The sequence below is a fragment of the Garra rufa genome, chromosome 9 (genome assembly GCF_049309525.1).
Source record: "Garra rufa chromosome 9, GarRuf1.0, whole genome shotgun sequence".
Lineage (NCBI taxonomy): Eukaryota > Metazoa > Chordata > Actinopteri > Cypriniformes > Cyprinidae > Garra > Garra rufa.
This window is the reverse complement of record NC_133369.1, coordinates 4,320,962-4,341,652: the sequence shown is the minus strand read 5'-3', so window position 1 is coordinate 4,341,652 and position 20,691 is coordinate 4,320,962. Positions and strand designations below refer to the sequence as shown.

At 34.5% G+C, this 20,691-nt stretch overlaps 1 protein-coding gene across 1 annotated transcript; it reads right to left on the bottom strand.

The window, feature by feature from the left end:
- Nucleotides 1–583: 583 nt before the first annotated feature.
- Nucleotides 584–12,636, bottom strand: LOC141343396 (uncharacterized protein C1orf232). The gene is made up of 4 exons (XM_073847996.1): nucleotides 12,556–12,636; nucleotides 3,415–3,492; nucleotides 3,074–3,177; nucleotides 584–935 (listed from the first exon to the last, which is right to left on the bottom strand). Exons 1-4 carry the CDS (start codon nucleotides 12,634–12,636, stop codon nucleotides 584–586), a joined length of 615 nt encoding a protein of 204 aa, XP_073704097.1.
- Nucleotides 12,637–20,691: the final 8,055 nt, after the last annotated feature.

The window sequence follows — 20,691 nt, the reverse complement described above, 5'->3', positions numbered from 1 at the left end:
GATTCATAATACGTTTTTCTTGGTGAAATTGTTCCACTGGGGTTTTCGAAACACATTTTATCTTCATGTTTACTGGGATAATTATTATTGCACTTAATCTTCAGTTACTTGTATTATTAAAACGAACCTTCTTCATAGGAATCTGTTTTCACTTGACAAAAAGAAAATAGTCATTTTATTTTAATGATCTTTTTTGACAAATATTCTTGGGTTAGAGTTATATAAACTTTTCTAACTTGTATATTAATACTTCGTTCTCATACTTCCCTGACTTTTTGTGTGTTTTTTTAAAGTGAAGTGTGTAATTTCTTCCGCATCAAATGGACGTGCAAAAATAATGACGATTCTGTAATTTGTCATTAAAAATAATACACATCACCTTTAATGAATTGACATTTCCCATGAGCAGCAGTTCCCACATGAATGCCAACCAGTCCAGGTCCAGAGAGGCCACAGTGTCAGTCACGGTAGATGCTTTTAAACGTGTTTGGTGAAATGCGATCGCATGCATCTCGTGATAAGGCTCATATGAAGCACTGTGGCCCCTGTGGTCTGAACTGTGATAACCTGCTCTCGCTGTTGGCTAGTTACTCTTGGCCATGCTTTTGGTCTTAAGCTCAGCCAGTTTGCTGGTGACAAAGTTCCACTTGAAGGCCGGTGCATCTTCACTCCCTCCTCCGAGTGTGGCGTACTTGGAGAAGCTGTTTCCTGCACCGCTGTCGCTCGCCTCAGCTTCCTGCCCAACCTGGTTGTCGACGTCTTCTGCTCTCGCTTCGCTTTCGTTGCCCATCTCCTGACTGCTGTCGCCTCCTGTCTCAGCGGCCTCCGCTTGCCTCATCGCAGCCGCTTGGTGCCACTTAGTCGCAAAGTTATCCCAGAATCCAGTGCCACGCTTGTTGAGTCGCGGAGGCTCTTCGGGCTTCACAGCCAATGGACTGGAGGGATGATAAAGGCAATTTGCAATTAATTTTGAGTCAATTATTTTTTAAAGAAATTAATAGTTTTATTCTACAGGGATGCATTAATCTGATCAAAAGTGAGAGTAAAGACATTTATCATTTTACAAAAGATTTTATTTTAAACAAATGCTGTTCTTTTGAACTCTCTATTCATCTTGAAAAATAAAATGTATCAGTTTCCAAAAAAAATTAAGCAGAATAACCATTTTCAATATTGTAATAAGAAGAAATATTGCATCCTAAATTTATTCTGATTAAATAAATGTTTTTGCAGAAAACATATGCACTACTCTTCAAAAATGTTGGGTCGATAATGTTTTTTATTTATTTAAATAAATTAATAATTTTATTAAACAGGAATGCATTAAACTGATCAAAAGAGTCAAATTTTTTTTAAAGAAATTAATAGTTTTATTCTACAGGGATGCATTTATCTTATCAAAAGTGACAGTAAAGACATTTATCATTTTACAAAAGATTTTATTTTAAACAAATGCTGTTCTTTTGAACTCTCTATTCATCTTGAAAATTAAAATGTATCAGTTTCCAAAAAAAAATTAAGCAGCATAACCATTTAATATATAACCATCCTAAATTTATTCTGATTAAATAAATGTTTTTGCAAGAAACATATGCTCTACTTTTTAAACATTTTGGGTCAATCATGTTTTTTTTTTTTTTTTTTTAATAATACTTTTTTTTTTTAACAAGGATGCATTAAACTGATCAAAAGTGAGAGAAAAGGCATTTATAATGTTGCAAAAGATGTCTGTTTCAAATAAACGCTGTTCTTTTAAACTTTCTGTTCATTAAATGAAGCTGAAAAATAAGGCAGCACAACTGTTTTCAACATTTATAATAAGAAGAAATATTGCATGCTAAATTTATTCTGATGAAATAAATGTTTTTGCAGAAAACATGCACTACTCTTCAAAAACGTTGGGTCGATGTTTTTTTTTTAAATAAATTAATAGTTTTATTAAACAGGATTGCATTAAACTGATCAAAAGTGAGAGTAAAGACATTTATCATTTTACAAAAGATTTTATTTAAACAAATGCTGTTCTTTTGAACTCTCTATTCATCTTGAAAAATAAAATGTATCAGTTTCCAAAAAATAAAAAAATTAAGCAGCATAACCATTTTCAATATTTACAATAATAATAAATATTGCATTCTAAATTTATTCTGAATAAATAAATGTTTTTGCAAAAAACATATGCCCCACAATTTTTGGGTCAATAATGTTTTTTTAAATAAAGAAATTAATACTTTTATTTAACAAGGCTGCATTAAATTGATCAAAAGTGACAGAAAAGGCATTTATAATGTTACAAAAGATATCTATTTCAAATAAATGCTGTTCTTTTGAACTTTCTATTCATCAAAGACAGATGAAAAAAATGCATCATGGTTTCTGCAAAAATATAAGGCAGCACAACTGTTTTCAACATTTATAATTATAAGAAATATTGCATCCTTAATTTATTCCGATGAAATAAATGTTTTTGCAAAAAACATATGCACAACCCTTCAAAAATGTTGGGTCAATAATGTTTTTTTTTTTTTCAACAAGGGTCCATTAAATTTATCAAAAGAGACAGAAAAGACATTAATAATGTTACAAAATATTTCTATTTCAAATAAATGCTGTTGTTTTATTTCTATTAATCAAAGAATCCTGGTAAAAAGTTGAAAAAGAAGTTGAAAATGAAAATATTAATATTAAGCAGCACAACTGTTTTCAACATTGATAATAATCAGAAATGTTTCTTGAGCAGTAAATCAGCATATTAGAATGATTTCTGAAGGATCAAATCACACTGAAGACTGGAGTAATGATGCTGAAAATTCAGCATTGCATCACAGGGATAAATTACATTTTACAATATATTCACATTGAAAACAGTTTTTTTAAATTGTGATAATATTTCACAATATTTACTGTATCACAATGTTTACTGTGTCATTTTCCACTCTGAACAGTGTGAAATGGCACTTATATTTTCCTTGTCTGCTATATGCAGTTGTAATATAGAACAATCAGTGACTAAAACATTTCCTCAACATGTTTTTCCAGTAGAAAAAATAACTAAATACATCATAGCACTTACTGATCTGCTGCTGGTTGATTGTCTGCCTCCAGAAGTTGGTGTTCATCATCCTTGGTGAACAGAGACGAAACACTTTTCCAACCTTTAGCTCCAGCTCCCTGCATCTGAGACATAAACACAATGAATCAGACCAGTACACATCAGTATGTCTATATGTAGCTGACATGACATTTCAAGCAGTTTCAACAGTGTCATATACTAAACTAAACTGTAAAAACCTATATTAAACATTGTAGAGTGTCTAAAGCACAATTTTACAGATTGCTGTAGTTTTTCTTTTAACAGACACTACATTTTATTTAATAAAACAGTTAATAATAATATTTATTTTCCATGCTTACTCTCTTGGCCAGCTGTGTCACTGCACTGGGACCTTCATCAGACTGGATAGGTGTCATATCTTCAACAGCATCAGTCACCTACACAAACAAATATTCATTGAAGAGAAAATTAAGTAAGAGGAAGTCGAAAATTACGGTGACGCATTGCTGCCACACACTTATTTTTTTTCCCACTCAGCTATGTCGTTATAACGAGATCTTTTCTCGTAAAAACGACATCTTTTCTCGTTAAAACGACATATTTTCTCGTAAAAACGACATAATTTTCTCGTTAAAACGACATCTTTTCTCGTAATAACGAGATCTTTTCTCGTTAAAACGACATAATTTTCTCGTTAAAACGACATCTTTTTCTCGTAATAACGACATAATATGTCATACGATCTGACGTTCCTGTTATAGATGATATGATTATGTTATTGTGTATTATGCAAAGCGTTTGTCCACGCTGCCTTTTCCACAGTCCTGACATAAAGGAGGATGCACGCTGCTGGAGTTAGAATACACTAGCTATATATAGAAATAAACTGTTTTAATAATTTTAATGTATTGGTTTCAATTGTAGCTGCATGTTTATTAGGATTAATCTCCAATCTGCCCTCAGACCCAGAGGATTTAAGATGATCAGATCATTATTTCTGAATAATCGACTCTGAGCTTGGAATATTATTTGGATGAAAGTTTGATTTTACAGAAAATTTAAATACGATCATAAAGAAATAAAATAGAAATGACAAACGGTTTGGCTGCATTATGATAATAATAATTTCGTTCCTTTTCAAAAATGGACAAAATCAATGAAAAAAAAAAATCAGTTTAGTATTTTTGTCTGTGGGTAAAAAGAGAGCTTATGCTTTAATAATTATATGTGGGCGGCAATGAAAAGTCACTTTTTTAACTCAACCTGTCTTCATGTCTATCGCATCATGCAGAATAAATACAAATACAAAAATACAAACAAATCTAGCTTAATTTCGTTTTTCTGTTTCTCAAACAAAACGAAATAATAATAATAATAATAATAATAATAATAATAATAATAATAATAATAATAATAGGCTATTATTATTATTATTATTATTATTATTATTATTATTATTATTATTATTAGGCCTATTATTATATTTTCCTTATTATGAATTCTATTTATTTATTTCTGCTCATATTTCGATTTGCTGTTAAATCAATCAAAAAGATTTTATAATAAAAATAATAATACGCCTAATAATAATCATAATAATAATAATAATAATAATAATAATAAGCATAATAACAATTTGAGTAGCCTATTATTATTATTATTTCATTTTGTTTGAGAAACGGAAAAACGAAAAGCTTGATTCTTCATATTTTTGTTCGTGGGTAAAACACATGAGCTTATTGCTTGAATATTAATTGAACATGCCTGGGCGGCCTTGATACTTATGATTATATACAAATTATACATTATTTATTATATATTATTAAATTTTATTTTTAGCTGAATCAAGCCACGAATCCGGTTTTTCATCTGGATTATAGCCTACTGTGGAAATATGCTGCGCTGGCTGTAAGCACAATGGTAGGTAACAGATAATGAACTCACACGGGAAAGACTGTACACTACCTCTTGTTGGATTTATACGAATTAAGTAAACACAATTTTGTTTTCGATTCTTTTATTGAAGTAGACCTTTCAAGCTGCATAGAGAGACATAAATTGCGAGAGCGCACCCTGTATTTTTACAAAGGCAATTTGTAACGTTTTGTTGTTATTGTGGAAGTACATAAAATAAAGCAGACATTTATATTTCATTCCTCTGTAATCACAAAGTAAGGGATCGCGCTGGTACCGCCGACCCGAAAAGTGCAGTGAGCTTTATATGAGACTTGCAAAGAAACGTTATTGTGACTAATTTGCAGGGCTGGGTTCTCCGAAACCACCTTAACGCTACGTCGTTCTTAAGTTGTACCTTAAGAAGTACCTTATCGTTAATATGTGTTTTCCGAAACCTTCTTAGTTAAGTATACCTTCTGTAAGTCATACGTTCGTAAGGTTGGTCTGGAGCGCTCTTAGCTATACCTTACCGCTGCTGGCGGTTCATACCGCTAGTGGGCACCACGCAAAAAGCTTTTTTACATCGCAGTTTAATTACAAATAGAAAATTTTATATGAACATTTAATATAAAATCTGATTTAGTATTAAAATTGCATTTTTTACTTTAAAATTTTACACATAAAATACTTAAGTTGTTATAGCCTACACCCAGTGTCAAGTCAAGTCACCTTTATTTATATAGCGCTTTTAACAATACAGATTGTGTCAAAGCAACTGCACAGTATTTAAACAGCACAATAGTGTGTAAGTAACGCATTATTGTAAACAATCAATTTTCAGTAAAAGGCAGTTCATCAATGAATTCAGTGATATCATCATCCAGTTCAGTTCAAATAGTATACGGTATCGCTGGAAAGTGTCCCCAACTAAGCAAGCCAGAGGCGACAGCGGCAAGGAACCAAAACTCCACAGGTGACAGAAATGGAGAAAAAACCTTGGGAGAAACCAGGCTCAGTCGGGGGACCAGTTCTGGCCAGTGTATGGAAGTGTTTTCATTAATAAAGTTTCCATGGTTGTTAGCTTTTTTAAATTACTATCTCGAGGCACATCAGCGGGCGAACCATTTGACAGAAAAGGCTATGAGTCTATATAAAGAAAGATGAGTTTACACAAACTTTATAGCTATGGCAGCGAGACAGTGAGTACTTGTTTTAAATCAAAGACGGCGCCGTGCGTGGAGAGTAATAGTGTGTAATGCATACGCCAAAGTCCAATTTTGCATGCATATGATACGCCAATCCTTCCCATTAACTTCAATGGAGAGAGGATGCATACAAATACCACGCATCATCTTTTATATCATCTATATAAAAGATGATGCGTGGTATTTATACGCATCCTCTCTCCATTGAAGTTAATTGGAAGGATTGGCGTATCATATGCACGCAAAATTGGACTTTGGCTTATGCATTACACGCTATTGCAAAGTCGTGTTATTCGTACGCAAAATGATGAGAATAAGTTGAAACACATACACATGTATTTCTGCATGTACATATTTCATTGAGCCCCGATAAATGCAGTTTGTACTATTTCTAAAACGCTTCTTTATTAAAAAAAAAACATTGTTTTCTCAATACTTTACCTATACCGCTGTGAAAGAAAGAGCGCACAATCGATCACCGAGGCATCGATATCAACCTATTCAGCACCTCCACCATGGACAGCACCTGCTAAGGTCGCACTTAAGAAGGTTTACCTTAAGCAATATCCTAAGGTATAGTTTGGAGAACACACGTAGGAAAGGTATAGCTGTAGTTAAGGTGTACCTTTTGAGTCTTCGTAGCACGCTAAGAGACAACGTTATCGGAGAACGCAGCCCAGAGCGGTACATCAGACGAACATTTATTCTGCATGATGGGACAGACCGTAAAGACAAGCTGAGTCGAAAAGTGGCTTTTCCGGGCCGCTCACGCACAAATATTAAAGCATAAGCTCTCTTTTCATGAAAAAAAAATCTGGCTTTATTTATTTTCATTTTTTAAACAGAACGAAATCATCATAATCATAACACGATCAAACCGTGTGTCATTTTTCTTTTATTTATTTCTGATACTATTTACATTTTCTGTAAAATCAAACTTTCATCCAAATAATATTCCAAGCTCAGAGTCAGAAATAACAGTTTTGATCTGATCATCTTAAATCCTCTGGGTCTGAGGGCAGATTAGTATGGAGATTAATCCTAATAAACATGCTGCTACAATTGAAACAATTACATTAAAATTATTAAAACAGTGTATTTCTATAGGCTATATATAGCTAGTGTATTCTAACTCCAGCAGCGTGCATCCTCCTTTAGGTCAGAACTGTGGCGAAGGCAGCGCGGACAAACGTTTAGCTCCCTCACATAATGTCTATAACAGGAACATCAGATCAGATCGTATGACATGATATGTCGTTATAACGAGAAAAAGATGTCGTTTTAACGAGAAAATTATGTCGTTTTTACGAGAAAAGATCTCGTTATTACGAGAAAAGATGTCGTTTTAACGAGATAATTATGTCGTTTTTACGAGAAAAGATGTCGTTTTAACGAGAAAAGATGTCGTTTTAACGAGAAAAGATGTCGTTTTTACGAGAAAAGATCTCGTTATAACGACATAGCTGAGTGGGAAAAAAATTAAGTGTGCGGCAGCAATGCGTCACCGTACAAAAGAAAGTTTTTAGATTTTTTTTTTTACAGAGAAGACTAGTTTACACACCTACATACCTAAGAATGTGATGAAAATTGATATTTTGTCTCCCTCTTGTGGTTTTTAGCGAGGCTACACCAAGTTCATTTCAACCCGAGTGAGAATTGTTTCAACTGTTTTGAGCAAACACGTGAAAACAATACTATAATACTATTATCGGAAGCAGCGCCATATTTAATTTCTGTCAGGAATTAAAATGAGGCTCTGAGGGGCTGAAGTACAACGCGTTCAATGAATTGTAGTGTTGTTTAACAACATAGCAATTGTTCCGCTTAATGAAACTTCATTTTAAATATATCTTTAGGCAGACAAGAACTCATCAAAGCGATTTTGAATTTTCCCGTAAGGGAAAATGGAAAAATTTGTAATAATTTGGACTTCCGGTCTCTCAAAACAGCTCGTTTTGCTGCTTGATATTGTAAACTGGTGTGTCTTACCTTGTTATTTTAATGTTTTATCTTAATTATGAACATACTAGTGCAAACTGTTTTACTGCTACAATGTTATTCTTCTCATTATTTAACTATTAAGGCTAATGAACCGGAAATCTCACCCATAGGCTTACTTCCGCATAAAGGTGAATTCATATACCATTGTAAAGACTGTAAAGGAGGTGTTTACATGTCACTGTTTTCAAAATGGAAAACATATACATTTTAGACGTTCATTTACATAACTATGCTAATGCTGGTTAGGTTTTGATGCTGGTATGCTGGTTTAAGCTGGTTGATTCTAATCCTTAGCTGTTTTATGCTGGTCCTTGACCCTGTACCCATCCAGGAAATCCATTTTTGGTTCCCCAAAGAACCTTTCAGTAAATTGTTCTTAAAATAACCTTTTTGAAATACATTTTAAAAATCTAAAGAACTTTTTTGGACTTTAAATAACTTTTTTTTGCATTTGAAAGGTTCCATGGACGTTCAAAGTTCTTCATGAACCATTGATGCCATAAAAAAAACTTTATTTTTAAGAGTGTAACTTGACTTAGTTCTATTGCCTGTCTAAAACCATCAAACTAATCCAAGCTTGAACAGTTTAAACCTGTCTGGTGGCTGAATTAACACCAGCAAACCACTTTAGGCTGGTTTAAACATAAAATTTAAATACAAAAATGAATACAAAAAAAATTTGTAATGAACTGAGAGCAACTTGATGATGAATAAATTGAGTCATGGCTGAAAGAAAAAAAAAACATGCACACAGTGTTGATCTTGAATAAGCCACTGTAATCTGTTGGCATTGCTGTGTTGTAGCAGGCTTTGGAAACTATGCAAGTTCACTGGCAAGCGAGAGGTCAAACAGACAGCCGAGAACTGTGGGGAATCCGCCAACAAGCATAACACAACCTGTGTATGTTATCCGCCTCGAATCAGTGACTGGAATGCCATCCTACTCCTATCACCCCTGTAGATCCAGTTACAGGCCGTTAAAAAAGTGGGTCAAGGTTTCCCTTGATCAGATACTTGAAAGAATACTTAAAATACTTCAATGACACCAAGAAATTCATTCATAAGGTTTTCAAAAACACATGCTCTAAACAATAAACATACTTGAACATTAACATAAGAAAAAGTGTCCATTAGTTTCTAGACTCCCAGTCAAAAAGGTAAACTTTAAAGGTTTAAATGAAAAGTTTTTTCAACTGGTATGCCACTCTTTGATTTAAACATTTTGTAACATTATTTCTGGGGTAAAGTTAGGAGAAACTCTTAAATACTGATAGCATGCATGCATATTCATGCGTTCACATGCTCAGAAGAATGAATATGAAATAAAAGAAGTTGTTGTGACTTTTTTCTCAGAATTGTGCGACATAAACTCACATTTGTGAGTTATAAAGTCAGAATTCTGAGATATAAACTCGCAATTCTGTGAACATATCAGTCTTTTTTTCTCTCCTCAGAACTGGACTTTATAACTCGCAATTGCGAGTTTATATCTTATAATTCTGAGAAAAAAGTCAGAATTGCGAGAAAGAAAGTCAGAATTGCGATTTCTCGCAATTGTGAGTTTATATCCCACAGTTCTGACTTTATAACTTGCCATTGTGTGTTTATATCTCACAGTTCTGAGAAAAAAAGTCAGAATTGCAAGATGTAAACTCTCAATTGCAAGAAAATAGACAGAACTGTGAGATAAAAAGTCATTACCTTTACTTTTTATTTAGTGGCAGAAACGGGCTTCCTTAGGGGCCCTGTACTAGAAACAGACGGATGTAGTGGCCAGACGGACTAAATGTATTATGCATAATAAATACAACTAGATAAAAAAGTTCGTCGAGACAAACTTTAAGTTGGCTTGAGAAAGCTTTGCCTTAAAGTTTAAAGAAGTTTTGAAAGCTTTAAAAAGTAGTAAAAGTTTAAAAAGTTTAAAGTTTTAAGTTTGATGGTTTTCAGTTTGAAATAGTTTAAAGTTTTTAGCAGTTTTAAATATTGAAGATAGATAGACAGATTTATAGATAGATAGATAGAAAGATAGGTAGGTAGGTAGCTATGGTGTCTGGGGTGGTTGCTAGGGTGTTGCTATTCGGTTGCTAAGGTACCCGGGGTGGTTGCTAAGGTGTTGCTATGCGGTTGCTAAGGTACACGGGGTGGTTGCTAAGGTGTTGCTATGTGGTTGCTAAGGTGTTGCTATGCGGTTGCTAGGGTACCCGGGGTGGTTGCTAAGGTGTTGCTATGTGGTTGCTAAGGTACCCATGGTGGTTGCTAAGGTGTTGCTATGCGGTTGCTAAGGTACCCAGGGTGGTTGCTAAGGTGTTGCTATGCGGTTGCTAAGGTACCCATGGTGGTGGCTAAGGTGTTACAATGTGGTTGCTAAGGTACCTGAGGTGGTTGCTAAGGTGTTGCTATGCGGTTACTAGGTTACCCAGGGTGGTTACTAGCATGTTGCTGGCATGATTTTAGCATGACTAGCAAGTCGCTAACATGATTTTAGCAAGACTAGCAAGTCGCTAGCATGATTTTAACATGATTAGCAAGTAGCTAGCATGATTTTAGCATTACTAGCAAGTCGCTAGCATGATTTTAGCATGACAAGCAAGTCACTACCATGATTTTAGCATGATTAGCATATTGTTAGCATGATTTAGATGGAGAGATAGACAGATTAATAGATATAGATTTATAGATAGACAGATTAATAGATTAATAGATATAGATTTATAGATAGACAGATTAATAGATTAATAGATATAGATTTATAGATAGACAGATTAATAGATAGATTAATAGATAGAGAGATTAATAGATAGATAGATTAATAGATAGACAGATTTATAGATAGACAGATTAATAGATAGATTAATAGATATAGATTTATAGATAGATAGATTAATAGATAGATAGATTAATAGATAGACAGATTAATAGATAGACAGATTAATAGATAGACAGATTTATAGATAGATTAATAGATGGATAGATTTATAGATAGACAGATTTATAGATGGATAGATAGATAGATAGATAGATAGATAGATAGATAGATAGATAGATAGATAGATAGATAGATAGATAGATAGATAGATAGGTAGATTTATAGATAGACAGATTAATAGATGGATAGATTTAGATTTAGATAGATAGATAGATAGATAGATAGATAGATAGATAGATAGATAGATAGATAGATAGATAGATAGATAGATAGATAGACAGGTTTATAGATAGATAGATAGATAGATAGATAGATAGATAGATAGATAGATAGATAGATAGATAGATAGATAGATAGATAGATAGATAGATTTATAGATAGATAGATAGATGAGTTTGAATGGATTAGAAATAGTACATAGAAGGGAAGCCTGATTGAGTCTCAAAGGATTCTGGCAGTTTAAATTTGAATTTTGACAGTTGGAGTTTGAAAAGTCTTGGCTCATTTGAACATTCCGTCAATGTAAGTCAATGAGATTTTTCCCCAATTTTAATCGGCATTTTTAGGAAAACCGTAAGTCCGATCAGTTAGAAAAGATATAGCAACTCGAGTGAGGCCAGACTGAAGATATGGGCTGAGTTTGGAGTTTGTAGAGTTAAAGCTCTAGGAGGAGTAGCAGTCAGAAATTTTTTGTCTCAGAAGAATAATAATATTAAGTTTAAATAGAATATCAGTAAGTTGGCTTTCTCAAGCCAACTTAATTATATTATGTATGCACAGCCATTTTATCCACCACTTGAAACCCTGGCTTTCTAGATTTTAGCATAGTTTTTTGTCATTCAAAAACTCATGGTCTGCGGAAATATTTGCATTTGTAAATAGTAGTTGATATTTATTTATTAACTTTTTTCTCATTTAAATGATTGGAGTACTTCCTAGGTTGCTCTCTCATTTCAACCAGTTATTTAAAGAGTTGCCAAATAAACACACTCAAAAACAGGCCTAAATGTAACATTTTTTACATCTGTTTTAACATACCAACTAATAAACTTGCATACTTGTCAGTCATACCTAAATGAAACAGGTCAGATTTCTGTAAACTAAATGTTTTAAATAAACAATAACCAGGTTTATATATTTATCATGAATAAATACAGTTTGTTTTAATCTCATACATTTTATGTAACTAGATATTGCTCACTCCACAACTATTTTAACAATATTCGTACTTTTTAACTAATTTGTTTTTTTCCCCATGTTTTAAAATGCAATTTTAACCTTTTTTAAAACTTTTCTACTTATAATTTATACAATTAGTTATTAGTTTATGTTAAAATGCTGTAATTGCATGGAACAAATGTATATGTTGCATGCAATTCAAATAGATAAAATTTAAGCTTCAATATTTTTTCAAATGCATGTTTACTCATTTTTCACTGTTTAGTTTTGTTCTAAGGCTTTAGTGGATTTACCTCTTCCACCGTCTCTTCCTCCATGTCCGGGTTGAGGGTCTTCATGACCTTACTCTTATACACTTTCCACATGGGATTCATGACGGACGCCTTCAAAAGATCCTCAGATGTGTGCCAAAATTCATAAAACAGTCCAAAGTATCTCTATGCCACCAGTTCAACAATATTCCTGTTCCATCAGTGAGAGACACTCAGTTTTCAGTGCAAAATGACAACGAGCTTCTCCTCATTGTCTTTATACTGATACTTTGTATGAAAAGGAAATACGGGCTGCTGGTCGAGTCCTTGAATTCAGTGTGAAGTAGATGAAAGAGGCAGTTTGAGCAGTGAAACACACACATACAATGTGACACGGCTCAGAAGCCCAGCATCGGTTACCTGGAAACAGGTGTGGGTTTCCTACTGAATATTTCAAGCAGCTCCGCTAATAGTCAAGCTTCATTGTTGGCTGCTTTAAGAAGAGCAAGCCGTGTAATTTTAACCCTGCGGAATGAACATATATAGATGCCATGTTTCAGTGGCTAATAAGGTCAGATCTTTATAGTAACAATGCTATTTATGATATTATTAGTTAAAGTTTTCAGTAATTGTTCTCTGGAAGCATTAAAACGGATGTGTGGTTTTGAAAACCAAACTTTAACAGGTGACCATTCCCAGCTGTTATTTTACCCTGGAATTAAAAATAAAGTAATATAAAAAAAATATAACGTGAACACAAATATGACAGCATCTCATATTTGTTTGCATTGTGACATTATTTTTAAGACAAAGCATGTTCTGCCCAAATTCTCACTGGTTCTCAACCACTTTTATGTTATTTGATAAATCCATACCATACACAGCAACAAGAACAAAAAAAGTTGCTTTTATTTGGTCCATTTTAGGTCAGACAATAACTTAAATATAGTAATGTACTATAAATTATAGATATACACATATCTACATATAGCATAGAACTTTGATTCAGAAGAGAAAAAGAAAATGAAAAAACACCAGGCAATAATATTTATATGTTCAAATAAGGAAATAAATAAATAAATAAATAAATAGAAAACAAAAATATATTTAAAAATAAATAAATAAATAAATAAAATAATTAAATAGATTAAATAGATTATTAATTTTTTAAATGTATAAAAAATGTTTTATTAAAAATGGTTTCAATAAGGTGATCATTTATATATATATATATATATATATATATATATATATATATATATATATATATATATATATAGTATTAAATTACAAAACTAAAATAAAGCCAAATAAAAAACTAAAAACAAAATTAAGTGCAAAAGCATGTACATAACAAAAGTACAAACTAAAATTAATATAAATTATTAGAATATATTATATATTAATATAAAAAAGATTAAAACACTAATTTTCATTCCTTTTTATTATTTTAGTAAAATTGGTTTATTTCGATTATCATAAATTGAAAACAAAACAATAACAAATGATATCATGATTTATAAATATTATAACACATATTAATATATTATAAACAATACAAAGAAAACATTAAATTGTTTTTCACTTTATAGTTAAATAATTTGAGTTCTTTTTGACATTATTTTAAGAAAAAAATATAAATAAAAGATCATAAAATAGTTTTTTCACTTTACAGTAAAGAGAATTTGAGGTAAAGTCTAAATATTTTAATGCAAAAAATATAAATAAAATCTTTTGTTGTTCTCGCTGCTTATGGATTTACAAAATTGTCAGTTTTTTCAGATAAAGCTTATTTATTAAATGTGACCCTGGAGCACAAAACCAGTCTTAAGTAGCACAGGTATATTTGTAACAATAGCCAAAAATACATGGAAAGGGTCAAAATTGTTTTTCTTTTATGCCAAAAATCATTAGGATATTAAGTAAAGATCATGTTCCATAAAGATATTTTGTTGATATTCTTTGATTAGCAATATGCATTGCTAAGAACTTCATTTGGACAACTTTAACGGGCATTTTTCTAATATTCTGACTTTTTTGCACCCTATTGTCATATCTTAACAAACCATACATCAATGGAATGCTTATTTATTTATTTATTTAGATTATGTATAAATCTCAGTTTCGAAAAATGGACACTTATGAGTGGTTTTGTGGTCCAGGGTCACAAATGTGAAATCTGAGTCCTAAAATAAAAGTGGTTAAGAACCAGTGAGAATTTGGGCAGAACAATTGTCCACAGATCAATAGACAAACATTTGAGAAAGTCTAAAATTATAACAGTTGAATCTCCACCTTTGTGTGTTTTCACTAACCTGCACTTTCATAATTACTATAGAGGCCTGTGCATGTCAGTCATAGAATCCAGCTAATCGAATGATAATGTTTGTTGTGTAATTTCACCTGACACATTAGTTTCCTGTAGCTTGTTGCTTGTTAACCTGATCTGAAGTTGCCAGCGCAATATATATAGAGACAGACATTATTAAAAATGCATGAGGTGTCAATTACCTTTGGAACATCTATGGTGCTTGCTGATAACTTTAGGCTACTGGAGGATGATTTAGAGCTTTCAGTTTAATGTTTATATAGCCTTTACATTTATTGACATATAAAGCATTGAGGCCTATATTTGAATCTGCAGCTCAAGCATCAAACCATTTCACTACCATAATGTGACTTAAATGCAAACCAGATCTCATTAGGTTGTAACTTTTAAGCAGCTTAGAAATACTTTATTTTGTAGAGACGCACAAGGATCTCTCTAAGAACATGTGCTCTTGATGTGCTGCATTGAGTTTCACTGGTTTACATTATTCAGAGGGCTCTGGCACACCTATTCATGCCTGGGAACCAAATCCTCCTTCTGTCGCAACCAGATCAACCAATCAGAACAACAGCCCACAAATGACAGGCTACGGTGAACATACAATAATCAAATGATCAGCATGCAAACTTTCATTGGCATGTTCTTACATACCAGCTTGACTACTTTAAATGAAAGTTCAAATCCAAAAAATGACAATTTGCTGTCCATGTAAAATACAGATACAGAGTTTGTTTCTCCATCAGATTTTGAGAAATGTAGCATTCCATCGTTTGATCACCAATGGATGTGAATAGGTGCCATCAGAATTAGATTCCAAACATCTGATAAAAACATCACAATAATCCACAAGTAATCCACACCATTTCTTTCCAACTTGAAAAGCAAAAAGATGCATGTTTATACAAATAAATTCATCTTAACAAGGTTTTTAAACTTGAGACGAGGCACTGCAGGTGAATAGGGTCAGTTGTTTTTTTTTTTTTTTACTAATAATTATCGCCTTACTTACCCAGCTGATTGATTACATTGATAAGTACATTTTTTGTATTACATGTTTTCTCAAATGTTAGGTTTAAATATGAAAATGAGCCATTATTTGATGAAATATGCACTAATTTGCACATAGTTCTCTAGTAAAAATAAAAAATAAAAAATAAAAAACACTGGATGAAGTCAGTTTCAAAATTCTTTGATATGTTCAAGTCAAAAGTTTTTACAGAAAAAGAACTCCATAATTCAGAAAACACTTTTTTTTTTTTGAGGAATACAATGTTGTATATAACCAAGCAAATCCTATATGAACAAATCCCTCTGTAAAAACCTTCAGGATATAGTCATGAATAAAAATGTCAAGTTTGGTGTGTGTAAGTGTTACTGAAGTGGAGATTTATGGCTCAGTATAAGAACAAACTCATTTTGAGAAAACTGCCTTAAGAAATATGTATTGTAATTGAAATCTATTGACACAAATAGAAAAAGTGCTATAAAATAAACACTTAATAGTGTCTTTTGTTTTTTTCCACAAGTCTGAAAAAAACAAACACTTTATGAAAAACCAAAAAGCTCAAACTGTGTTGCTGCAGTGTGTGTCTCCCCTTAGAATCATTGCTTCCAGCTAAAATACGAGTTCATAATCCATAATAATGCTTCCTTTCTGAATTAGGAGAGAAATCTGCACAGATCAAGCACTGTTTACAGTCAAAAAGAGCTCTAAAAATATGTCAGTATAGCAAATGATATCATGAAATACAAATGGGTTTTCAAATGAGACATCATTTACGTTACAAGCTATATAAGTCTTAAAGGGGTCATCGGATGCCCATTTTCCACAAGTTCATATGATTCTTTAGGGTCTTAATGAAAAGTCTCTAATATACTTTGGTTAAAAATTCTCAATAGTAGTGTAAAAAACAACAACACCCTTTTACCCTGTCAAAATCAGCTCTGCAAAATATCAGCTCATTTTATTTGCATGCTCCCTTTAAATGCAAATGAGCCGTCATTTTTTACTTTAGCCGCATTTAGCTGCATTTAGCCGCTTTTAGCCACGTTTTGCATGCAAAACTTGTTAACAAACACATTATTAAAAAAGGCTGTTTGCAAAGATGCATAAAAACCCCTTATAACAGCAAATTATAACAGCAAAAACAGTAGTGATGGAGCAGTGAGAAATGAGCAGTGTTTAAAGTTGACTCTCCACCTCTGTGTGTTTTCACTAACCTACACTTTCCATTATCCATAATAATGCTTCCTCCAGTAAATCAAATCACCTGGTCTGAATCAGGAGAGAAATCTGCACAGATCAAGCACCTTTACAAGCCAAACCAGTCCAAAATAGCTCTAAACTAATATTTTGGTGGATTTTGACATGAGAGACAACAAGAGACAGATTATTTTGGCCAGTAATGTTTGTTTAAAGTTAAAACTTCTTAATTATGGACCGGTTTCTTACAAACAAGCAACTTTTTGCTTGACAAAATGTTAACTGATGGACTGGAGTGGTGTGGATTACTTGTGGATTATTGTGATGTTTTTATTAGCTGTTTGGACTCTCATTCTGACGGCACCCATTCACTGCAAAGGATCCATTGGAGAGCAAGTGATATCTCATCTACATCTTGGATGTCCTGAAGTTGAAAAAATAGTTGTTTCTTTAAATGAATCATTAACCGAAACATGACAATTCTGTCATCATTCAAATTATGTGTGGGTTTTTTGTAGTATTGTACAGTTGTGAACAATCCTTCAACATACAGTGAAGTCATTCAGTAAATTTCCCAACTAGGGGGGTGTGGAGACTAATGTCATTGGCCTACAATTTATAGGTGGGGCTCCTAGAAACAAAGTTTACAAAAACATCTCACTGACAGGATTGGGCATGATTTATGAAACAGCATGTTTAAAGCTCCACATATATCAAAATAATTACATCTAACACTCCTGACATCATGTTATGCCTATTTATGTCAAGTGCTAAAACCTTTCAATCAGTTATGGGTTTACCAAGGATCTAAAGAAAGTGGCACAGCTAAAGAAGGCCAACAATAGGGTTTAATCCTCATCAAAGACGGTTTGGCTTTAACTCCAAGCTATTGGCACATGTTTGCACACCTAAATGTGAACTTATATTAACACCCATAATGACTCAACTGTTTATTTGATTTGATTTGATTTGATTCATGTTACCTTTTATTTAAACAGGTAACCTTAGAACATGATTCTTTTTTACAACAACGCCCTGGCTGAGAATGCTGTGGGAACTCCCCGGTGAAAAATAAATATACTAAAATGTATTTAAAATACATTTATTTTGTTATTTTCATTTATAAGTATACTACAAATACCTTTGCATATTATGTACTTAATAAAAATAACCTTGCAATTGTACTTAATTCTGCTTACCAACTAATTTAGTACCTTAATACACTTTAATTGTGCAGAAGTAGTGTTTAAGCCCAACTAAAGATATACTTAAGTATATTTAATTGTGCTAAAGTAGAACTACTATATATTTTAGGTACATTTCAAATATTTTGCATTTAAAGACAATCTTAATCAATAGCAAGATTAAAACATATTTAGGCTTATTATTTAGAAATGTGCATTGTCCACAAGTAGTAATCCAAATAAATTGTAATTAAAATGTTTATATCAATAAGTCTCGATAGATATGTCAGTAAATATGTTAATAGACTTGAACTATGCTTAGTATAAAATAAATGAATTTTAAATCTATTACTTGTTTACTAGGGCTTTTCAGCTTGAGAAATGAATATTCAAGAACATTAGCATGTATGAATTTGTTATGACTGACTGCAGAATTATGTTGCAGGTCTGTTGTTCAGGCTTATAGAGATAAAAAGCTAAACAATCCACTTCCTGGTGAATCTTCATATTGTCAGGACTATGGACTTGTTTTGTCTTGTGTTGCCACTGTTTCAGTTCCGGTTTCCTTATTTGGTCATGTTCCATTACTTGTTTAGTTTGATTGATTAATGATTTCTTCCACCTCTGGTTCTAATTATCCTTTGTATATAAGTTCCTGTTTTTTCACCGTCTTTTGTCTGGTCTACTTGTTACATGCTCTGTTTCCTTGTGTTGGATTACTCCCTGTGGTTTTGTTAATTGGGAGTAAACAGTTCTCATTTACTCTGCGTCTCCAGCGTACTCCTTGCTACAGCGAGTGTGACAGAAGACCCGACCAAAACAGGTAACTCCATGTTTTTCCCCTGTTTTGTATTCTCTGTTGCACAGTTTTTTTTTTTTTGTTTCCGCTGTGTTTTCCGTTCATGGATCCACTCCTTTGCCTGGAATACCTCCTCTTCCTGCTGAAGCAGGGGGAGAAATCGCTCAAGGGCCACACCAGACTGTGTCTGGTCCATGCAAGCCTCACCATCCACCCGGATGTCTAGCCACTTTCCGAGGATGGCCCTCAAAGCGAATTTTGCTGCCTTCGTGGAGTGGACACTGGCGTAAACGGATGCCCTTTCACAGAGTGCCTCTCAGGACCCAGTGCCCAGCCCACCATCTCCCTGCTGTGCGGAGCAGATGCCAGAGCCCGCCATGACCGACACGGCATTGCCACATGGAGCGACAGAGCCACGGATCGTCTGCCTCCAGCCAAAGAGTCCAGTACTCTGCCTCGTCCGTCGACCCAGCGGCTCCACCATGGCTCCCAGCTCCCTCCTCTCTGCCGTGGCCCGGCATTCCACTGGCTCCACCGGGCTCCCTCTTCCATCCAGCTCTGCCTTGGGCTGTTGTCATCCATCCTGTGCCTTAGGACTCCACTCCTCCGGCTTCGCCTCATCCTTCCATTCCTACAGCTCCATCAGGCTCCTCCATCCCTCCGGCTCCACCTTGGTCCTCTGTTGCTCCAGCTCCACCATGGACTCCCAGATCCACGCCTCTGCATTAGTCTCCGTTGCCATCGGCCCCACCTTGGTCCTCCGGATCCTCCTCATCACCGTGGATCTTTGGATCTTTGGCTCTCTGCCTCGGACTCCTCCACGAACGACAAACCATCACCGCACAGAGCGACAGAGCCACGGATCACTGCGGAGCCGGAGCTGCACGTGATGTCAGTCAAGGTGTGTGAGCCGGCTACAACGCCTGCTACAAGGAAGAATGCAGAGGCCAGTGTGATCATGGAGAGAAACTCTGCCCACTGCAACATGGCTGAGGGTGAGCTTTCTAATAACCTGGGTCTATGTGAATCTTATTGACTGGGACGTTGAGCTGCCCCCTCTCTTTCCTCCCTATTTGGAACCCTCCATCACCCCTGTTTCCACATCCAGCCCAGAGTGGGCTGCGGTTCCCACTTTCTGCACAGAGAGGGTTCCGGTTTCCATGTCCAGCCCAGCGAGGGCTCCTGTTTCCCTGTTCAGTCCAGAGAATGACTGTGTCCCCAAGGGCAGCCCAGAGAGCCCAGAGGCTCACACATGCCTGGCCTCTCTGTGCGGTGGGCTCACCGCAGGTCTCCGCTTTCAGCCTCAGAGTCCAGGACTCGGCCCGTCATACCAGTGGCTCCACCATAGCTTCTAGCTCCTTCCTCTCTGCCAATTATTCCCTGTGGATTTGTTCATTAAAGACAGTTCTCATTTACTGCACATCACCAGCTTACTCCTGGCTACAGCGAGTGTGACTGAAGACCCGACCAAAACAGTTACCTCCATATTTTTCCTCTTTTTTTGTGTTTCCCCTTCATGGATCCCCTCCTTCGCCTAGAAGAGAGGGCTCCTGTTTCCCCGTTCAGTCCAGAGAATGACTGTGTCCCCAAGGGCAGTCCACTGGCTCCACCAGGCTCCCCCATCCCTCCGGCTCCACCTTGGGCTGTCGTCGTCCATCCTGCG